This window comes from Peromyscus eremicus, chromosome 7 (genome assembly GCF_949786415.1).
Source record: "Peromyscus eremicus chromosome 7, PerEre_H2_v1, whole genome shotgun sequence".
Taxonomy (NCBI): Eukaryota; Metazoa; Chordata; class Mammalia; order Rodentia; family Cricetidae; genus Peromyscus; species Peromyscus eremicus.
In genome coordinates, this window is record NC_081422.1 from 33,477,756 (window position 1) to 33,487,312 (window position 9,557).

Consider the following 9,557-nt stretch of genomic DNA (forward strand, 5'->3'; position numbering starts at 1 on the left):
CTCTGGTTATTTTTTTAAATCAATTTATTTATTTTACTTCCCAAACACTATCTCACTTCCCTCCTCCCCTTCCACCCTCTCCCCTATCTCCCCTCCATCCAACCTCTCAATCCACCCTTCTTCTGTGTTCCCTCAGAAAGGGACAGTCCTCCTGTGAGCATCAGTAAAACATGACATATCAAGCTGCCATAAGCCCAAGCACCTCCCCTTCTATTCAGGCTTGCAAGGCAATCTAGCATGAGAAATAGGTTCTCAAGAACCAGCAAAAAGACCTAGGACAGCCATGCTTCCATTGCCAGGAGTCACACAAATAGAGCAAGCTACACAACTGTCATATATATGCAGGAGGTCAGTCCCATGCAGGCTCCCCGGTTGTTGGTTAAGATTCTGAGTTCCCACGAACCAGGCTAGACTAGACATTTCTTACAAAACAGAGACTTAGCTAACAGCTAGACCAAGTCTCTGGTTTTGCCAAACTTCAAACCTAAGTTTCTAAGACTCTGTTTTTAAAAAAGCCACTTAGACACTTGCCTCACTAGCAAGCCATAATTCCAGGCTGCTTAGATTCTGAAAAGGGTTGTGTGCTTCTATGTATGTGTATGCTAGCCAAGACCTATACCACTGACCTGTACTTTTAGACTCTGCAAATAAATTTTATTGCAATTTACTTAAATTATTATTCTCTAAAAGAGAATTTAAAATAATAAAAATCTCATCATTGCACACGATGCCTTATGTCTTCTTTTTATAAAAACAAGGGTAAATTTACAGTTACTAATTTAGCTTAAACTTTTGGTTCAATTCCTGTTTTGTTTTGTTTTTTTTCTTTTCTGTTTTTATGGCTTTTGAGACAAGAACTTGGTTGCATCTAAGGCTTTTCCTGAAACTTGCTTCATAGTCCAAAGACATTTTAACTTGTAATCTTCCTGGTTCAGACTTCCTACTGTTCCATTTGTAGTCTACCATAGAGGAATACACAATGTTTAATAAGTTTGACTCAGTAAATAAAACAATTGAGAAGACACAGAAGCCCATAAATTGGTCTACTAGTACTAATATTTGACCACTCTTGCTTTGGGAACAAAAATTAAATAAAGCAAAGTAAGAGTGGAGAGTGACAGAATGAAACTGAACAATTTATTTGGCAACTCACAGGTGTTAAAAACATGCATAACATATTTATTCCCTAATAACTAATCCCAGTTCAGTGAGTAGCTGTAGTCTAAGCTACTTCAAATATGTCTAATAATCTCTGGAAAATGAATAAGCTAACCTTTGCTTTGAGATAAAAATACATTTGACATAGGATATTTTAAACTAATGATAAATAAATTAGAAATGACTCCTTCATAAAGCTAATAGGATTTATATTCATAGCTGACATTTCACTATTTTCCATTATGCAGGGATTTATTGTAACTAATTTTATGATTTTTTTCTACTTAATTGCCACAACAATGCAAGTGAAGACATGATCTTTTTATAATTCCTATTTTATGAAAATGCATAAATTAGTTAAATAGCTTATATAAGTAACTCACTGGACTCCACACTTTTTCTAAAATGTGTTTAGATGTTATTGAACTCATCTATAAAGTGCTACATGTAAGAACGAAACTGCAAAGTAAAGCAGAAATGTCATGTAAGTATTGAAATGACTTAGCAATGATGCAATATTTAAAGATGACTTGGGAGGTGTACGGATGTTGCTCAATGGAAGAACTCATGCTTGGCATCAAGGACTTCCTGAAATTGATCTTGGGCACTGAAGACAAAACACAGCAACAATAAATTATTTTTTTAAATTGATTTGGGGAACTCTCAGAATAGATAATACCTTAGATATTTTGGTGCACTCCATGGTTAAAAAAAATAAGGTAATGAGGAATACTGGGAATAGAATCTGTGGAAGCCACCATTAAGGATGGAGGAACAATGAAAAAAGGAAGCTTCACAATAGATTTCCCTTAAGATACGAAGGTTATTGGGAGGTGGGGTTCAATGTTGACTCAAGCACAGAAGTACAGTCCCTACAGAGAAGTGCATGTGTTTCTTAAATGCCAAGTCTCTAAGGAACAAAAGACACATCCTGGTCTAGTATGTGAATACCATCACCTCATGTCTTTTTTATATCTGTGTCTGTGCCCTGAGAGGAGAATGAGAAAGCCTCTACCTTGTTCATAACCAAGTATATAATGCTGGTGAAGTATGCAAAATTTCTAGTGTCTCATATGGTGGTAAGTGTGATAAAAAGAAGATACCACTTCAAATGATTAAGGGGTATTTGATAAATTAAGACAAATTAATGGAGATTTCAAGGTATATAAAAAATAACCTTGTGTTGTGTCCTCTTAGAAACAAAGGATTGAAACTCTCAGAGATTTATAGAGCCCTGTCACACAAAAAGGGCAAAGGTACATGATGAGGTAAGTTGAAATTTCTTTATGCTGGTGTTTTAGTTTTTCTTTTACATGTATAGATACAATATCTAAAATGACAAAGATGATTAACTATTTTGACCCATTTTTTAGTTGTAAAGTTCTCCAAAATGGAGTTTATTCATGGCTTTGTCCTACATAGGAATGTATACAAAGGTAGTGATAATTTAAATTTTTTTTGGTTAGAAAATCAAAGCACACATCATTCTTAACTTTGATAATTTGTTGAAATTAGCTATCCAGACTTAACTTTGATTCTCATTTGAATCATTTTGTAATTCAGCCGGCAGTACTTGATTTCTAATCCTATGGGCCCCAGCCATGAATCCTCTACCCTCTGTTGATGAATGTAACTGTTTTATATTGTACACACAGGAAAGGTAATGCACTCTTTCCCTTCAGGGTCTTGGGCATTTGCCTTGTGAAGTAGCTTCACATCAAAGTACAAGAACCTCATGAGATTCCTTTCATATTTTATTATGTAATTCTAAGAATAAAATGAAATTCCCAGGAGAATATTCTGGAAAGGGCAGCATGGAGTGTTGAAAGGTTCAGTAGAGGAAAGGGATACAGTGTTACATTCAGTAAGTTACATATTTATTGAAGGACATCTCTCAAATCCTTCTAGATTAATGCTTTCCCATAGCAAGCACAGGTCTAACTATCCTACACTCTGGAAAATCTAAAGTTTATATTTGAAACAATGTAGGTGGTCCTGATGCCACCACAGTTGAATTTGGATGGGGTAACTCCAGATTGTCACAAGTTCTCCATGTATCTGCCCAGGGCTGAAACAATGGCAAGATGAATATGAGGGATAAGGAACCCCTACTTGTCCTTCCACCTCTTATTTGGACATCTGAGCAATCCTGCTTTCAAATGACAGCAGTGGTCAGGGCATTTTAGACTGTGGGTCATTGACTTTACTCCATTTAGCTTTGTGCATGAACCTAGGAAAATATCACTCTACATGTTGATAGCAAATTCCATGAACTCAAATAGGTAGATGTAAAGCATTTCTACTAGGTACTTCACAAGTGTGATAGAAGCCGTGGCAGTAATTTTTTTGTGGTCTTATAACGTCCCAATATTTTTTGTGTGTTTACAGATTATCTTAAAGAAGAATGAGTCTGGAAAACGGTTCTTTGGTGACTGAATTTATTCTACAGGGATTGACAAATGACCCTGATCTCCAGTTACCCCTGTTCTTACTCTTTCTGCTAATATATACAACCACAGCACTGGGGAATGCAGCTTTGATAACTTTAATTGTGCTGAATTCTCACCTTCATACCCCCATGTACTTTTTCCTTTTAAACTTGTCCTTCATTGACCTCTGTTATTCCTCTGTGATTACACCCAAAATGCTGATGAAGTTCTTAGTAAGGAAGAATGTTATCTCCTACGTGGGATGTATGATCCAGCTATATTTCTTCTGTTTTTTTGCTGTCAGTGAATGTTGTGTTCTGACATCAATGGCCTATGACCGTTATGTGGCTATCTGTAACCCACTCTTGTATAACACTGCTATGTCTCCCAAGATGTGTTCCTATCTTATGCTTGGTTCATACATAATGGGATTTTCTGGTGCCATGATCCACACGGGATGGATGCTTAGATTGACCTTTTGTGACAGAAACACCATCAACCACTATTTCTGTGATCTGCTTCCTTTGTTGCAGCTCTCCTGCACCAACACTTTTGCCAATGAGATAGAGATTATTATTGTAGGTGGGATAGATATCATTGTGCCCAGTGTTATTATCTTTACCTCTTATGGATTCATCCTCTCTACCATTTTTCAAATGAGATCAACTGAGGGCAGATCTAAAGCCTTTAGCACCTGCAGCTCCCACATAATTGCTGTTTCTCTGTTCTTTGGTTCGGGCGCATTTATGTATCTTCAGCCCTCCTCAGTTGGGTCTATGGATCAGGGAAAAAGGTCTTCCATTTTTTATACCATATTGGTTCCTATGATGAACCCCTTAATCTATAGCTTGAGGAACAAAGATGTTAAAGTTGCCCTGAGAAAAACCTTTATCAGGAGGTTGTTTTGATCAAAAATTAATATGTTCATCCCTGTACCTATGTTATTAAGAATTTCTGTGTCATTAACCAAAACACATTTTTATCTATTTTTAATCTGATCATTGGTAGGATATTGGAATATTTTGTCTAATATAAATTTCCTTTGATTTTTATATAATTGGCAAACTCTTCTTTCAGTATTTTATCTAAGGTAGTAGTAAGTAATTAAATCTTTTTATCGTTATGGAATGTATCTTAAAAATAACAAATGATCTGTCAGTGGTCATATGAAGTAATATTGCATTGTCCATATATTCTGTGGCAAGATGGCTCTCCTTTATCTATGTAATAAAATGTGAATCAGATTGTGTTTTACCCTTTTTTGGGCATCACTGTGTCCCTTGGAAATCTCAGTGCTTCATGATCCACGTGTTTTTATTAACTAGCTATTCAATATAACATACATTGTAGCTGTAAGTGATATGAATTTGACTTTCTTGTGTTAGGTGTGTTATATTTACTTTTTGAAGATAAAACTGAAGAATTTATGAGGAATCTAAGTATTATGTACATACAGCACAGAGCCTTAGTGAGTGCACTTTCCCTCCACTCTTCATAAAGCTTTGGCAGAACTTCTAATCCCTGATGAATATAGTCTCCCAACACATGGAGAATGACTGAAAATGTGGACTCATTTTTATGTTGGGAATAGAGCTAGTACAACCTCAGGAGTTAGAACAATGATTCATAGTTGAAACTCAAGGAAGGAATTTGCAAAGTAAAAGCATGGGCAAATGGCATGTCATCTTTTCTCTTTTATAGAAGGTCCTAGAAATATTTAGGAATATGGGAATTTTATGATTGCCATACTGACTAATACTATTTAATATGAAGAAAGTTACAAAGAAAAAGAGAAAAAGTCTAGTGACTGCTTCAATGGTAGTCCATCATCTTCTAGTTTTAATATTCTTTAAATTTAATTCTTTAAAATTCTTTTAAGAATTTTTTTATTCATTTTTACATACCAACCACAGATTCCACTCTCTTTCCTCCTCCTACTTCTCCTTAGTCTTCCCCCAACCTGCTCCTCTCCTAAATGTAAATCTAGCAAAATAGTCTTCAAGAATGGAGATAAAAGGTAATTTCAAATAAAAGAAGCTCAATAAAATTTTACCAGACCTAAATGAAATGCAAATAATGTTCACAAATAAATGAAATTATAAAGAAAAAACATACAGATCAATACTGCTTATATACAACTAAATCACCCTTGTCTTTGATGGGTCTTATATATTAGTGGTATTGAAAGGACCAAGCAGATGCCATAACAGGCTGCTTAGTCTTCTCTCAGAGATCAGGCCTCAATTTGAGTTTCCTGAGACTTGAGCAAGCAGTTTCTGGAAGGGCCATGACAAAATACATAGTCCTTGCAGTAGCTCCCTTTCTGCACGTACTCTGACTGCTCGAAGTTCAGCCAGATGTTTACTGTCTGGGACCCCTCACCAACTTAGAGTTATGTGCATGAGTCAAGGACAGAGCCTAGACCACTGAGCCATCCCCCACAGTCAGTACATGCTAGGCCAGCCAGCCCCCATGGCAGCTCAAGGACAGAGCCTGGACTACTGAGCCAGCCCCCACAGTCAGTATGTGCTAGGCCAGCCAGCCCCCATGGCAGCTCAAGGACAAAGTCCTGGACTGCCCCCAAAATGATAATTGTAAACCCCAATCAGTAAATTCAAAGGTTACATATCCTCACCCAATTAAAAGAGAACAGAGATCTTCAAAAATAAAAATAAACCAATCCGAGTTGCACCCCGGGCAAAAACCTCCCCGCCCCCAACCTCCCTGAAGGGCTTGTGGTTTTTGCCTTTAAATAGCTAGCCTCACAAAGAAAGAGCAACTCCTCCCTGCCTCACTGTATTGGGCGCAGGAACGAATTCCCTGTCTAGACTTGTATCTATAGAATAAACCTTGCTGTTGCATTCTGGACATCCATGGGTCTTCAGTGGTCACTTTGGGGTTGTGATCTGGGCATAACAGTATGTGGAATTTAAGAAATTGGAAACTCCTGACTAAGATGAGAGACAAGAATAATTTGAAAGTACTGTTTAATACAAAATAAACTGTGACAAAATACTTCCCCTAGCAATGCAACAATATTTTCATCTGAGTGAAATGGCCAAATATTTTACCAGAAAATTCATAATCTGACCTCAAGTGACAATTTGCTTATGTTATATGATAACTTTAATGATATAAATAATTTTTATTTTAGTTTTTTTTTGTCTACACCTCAAACAATTTTAAGTGTTCGGATGTTTGTTCAAAGTAAATTTTTTGCTTGTTTGTTTGATTTTAGATGTTTTGAATTTTCTCTTACTTTGAAGTGACCATTTGACCTTCTGATGACTCAATATATCAAAATTTTGGCACTTTAAAATGACTAGAAAATCTCTTACATAAAATTTTAAAAAAGACTTATTCATTTTTTGGCGTGTATGAGAGCTCTATTTGCATGTAGGCATGTGTATCACTTTATGAACTGTCTTCAGAGGTCAGAGAGGATGTCAGATGCCCTGAAACTGGAGTTACAGAGAGCGGTGAATCATGATGTGGGTACTAGGAATGGAACCCTAATTCTCTGTGGGAGCATCAAGAGCTCTTAACCACTGAGGCATTTCTTCAGGGCACAGATTCTTGTGATTTTATTCAAAATGTTCTCTTCTCATAGAAGAGCTCAGTGTGCTTGGGAAAGTCTTTGGATTTTCCTCTACATATGGTTTCTTTGGCTAACATGGTTTCCTAAATTGACTAAGGTACTGCTTCCCTGAGAACACAGTAAGTTTATATGCGACATGTTTTAAGCACTGCAGAGTGTTGCTGGTAAACTTTTTAGGGTGTCGCTATTCCACGTAAATTTCATTATTCTTTTAGTTACGATCAGTGAATTAGATAAGATAGAATTATTTTGTTTGAAGAAGCACAAAAGGCAACATAAGCATATACACACACACCCTGCAGGTGCTTTCCAAAAATAGTCATTTTCTTTGAAAATCTACTTTGCTATCTTAAACCTTTTATTTTAGATGTTTAAGTGAACTTGTAATCTTTAAATCTTATCATTAATGTAGACTAATTATACAGGAAAATGTTTCATTGTAACATCTGAATGAACTCATGTTTAGTAGTTTGTTAACAGTACCTCCTTTAAATATCCTCATATCTTCCTCCTCATTATTTTCAGTACATCCCTGGCACCTTTGTATCTTTTTATCCCACATATGATACAAAACATTCAGTATCTTTTCTTCTGTTTCTTGCTTATAACTGCTAACATGCATTTTCCTGTAAAGAGATGATGTCTTTATTCTTTTTGCTAAATAATCCCCCATCATTGATATATATTGCATTTTAGCCCTTTACCCATTGATGAGATCCTATGCTAATTCCAAAATTTATTATTGTGAATAGTGCTGTAACAATCATGGGTGTGTCTCTATAAAAGTTATATGGTAGGGCTGATTTCCTTAGTTATTTAATAGCCAGTAATGTGGTAACTCTTTAAAAAAATTTTTTTGAGTCTTCACCATTCTAATTTCCATAGTTACCTTTGCTGCAGCAGTTTATATGTGTTAGTTTGATAACAATCTTGCTGTTGTTTGTTATTTATTTTTTCTTGATGATATCCATTGGGAGTTAGATGAATTAGAAGATCATGCAGATTGGATTTGGATTTCATCAAGAATATAGATGTTGAAGTGTGTGTGTGTGTGTGTGTGTGTGTGTGTGTGTGTGTGTGTGTATTTATGTTAGCCATTTTCAATTCTTTTGGTGATTAACATAGTTGATTTCTTTTTTATTTAAAAATTTTTTAATTCATTTTACATATGAACCATCCCCCTCTCATCCTTCCTTCCTCTCTCCTCTCTCTCCACACCCATCCATGCTCCATGCCCTCCTCCAAAAGGGTAAGCCTGGTACATTCAATTGAGGAAGGATCAAGTTCCTCCCCCCCTCTGCATCAAGGCTGAGCAAAGTGTCCCACCATAGATAGTGGGCTCCAAAAGCCAACTCATCCACCACGGATAGATCCTGATCCCACTGCCAGGGTCCCTCAAACAGATCAAGCTACACAACTGTCTCCCATATGCAGAGAGTTTAGTCTGGTCTCATGTTGGTTCCACAGTTGTCAGTTTAAAAAGTCTGTGAATTCTTATCAGTTTGGTTCAGTTGTCTCTGTAGATTTCCCCATCATGATCTTGACCCCCGTTGCTCATATAACCCCTCTTCCCTCTCTTTGACTGGATTCCTGGAGCTCAGCCTGGTGCTTGGTTATGGATCTCTGCATCTGCTTCCATCAGTTACTGGATGAAGGCTCTATGATAACAGTTATTCACCAATCTGATTACTGGGATTAGCCAGTTCAGCACCCTCTCCACTATTGCTAGTAGTTTAATCTAGGCTCATTCTTGTGGATTCCTGGGAATTTTCCTAGCACCAGGTTTCTCCCTTAACCCATAATGTCTCCGTCTATCCAGTTATCTCTTTCATTGCTCTCCCAGTCCTTTCCTCCCCCAGCTCGACCATCCTGTTCCCCTATGTTCTCATACCCCATCCCCTCCTTTCTATTGCCCTCCACTCACCCCTAGTTACTCATGGAGAGCTCATCTATTTCTCCTCCCCAGGGCAATCCATGCACTCCTCTTAGGGTCCTCCTTGTTTCCTATCTTCTCTGGAGCTGTGGGTTGTAATCTTTGCTTTACATCTAGTATCCATTTATGAGTGAGTACTCATGTTTGTCTTTCTGAGTCTGGGTTATCTCACTAAGGATAATATTTTCTAGTTCCATCCACTTGCCTACAAATTTCTTGATGTCATTGTTGTTACAGCTGAGTAATACTACATTATGTATATGTACCACATTTTCTTTATCCATTCTTCAGTTGAGGGGCATCTAGGTTGTTTCCAGGTTCTGGCTACTATGAATAATGCTGATATGAACATAGTTGATAAGTGTTATGTGGTATGATCGAACATCCCTTGGGTATATGCTGAAGAGTAGTATCATTGGGTCTTGAGGTCAATTAATTC

At 37.0% G+C, this 9,557-nt stretch overlaps 2 protein-coding genes across 2 annotated transcripts in view; both read left to right on the plus strand.

Moving 5' to 3' along the window:
• The window catches only part of LOC131914881 (olfactory receptor 8B3-like), a 35,829-nt gene that overhangs the window by 24,182 nt on the left and 2,090 nt on the right, over positions 1-9,557 (plus strand). The window lies entirely within an intron of this gene.
• Positions 3,427-4,495, plus strand: LOC131914880 (olfactory receptor 8B8-like). Its single transcript, XM_059267653.1, has 2 exons — positions 3,427-3,440; positions 3,559-4,495. Exons 1-2 carry the CDS (start codon positions 3,427-3,429, stop codon positions 4,493-4,495), a joined length of 951 nt encoding a protein of 316 aa, XP_059123636.1.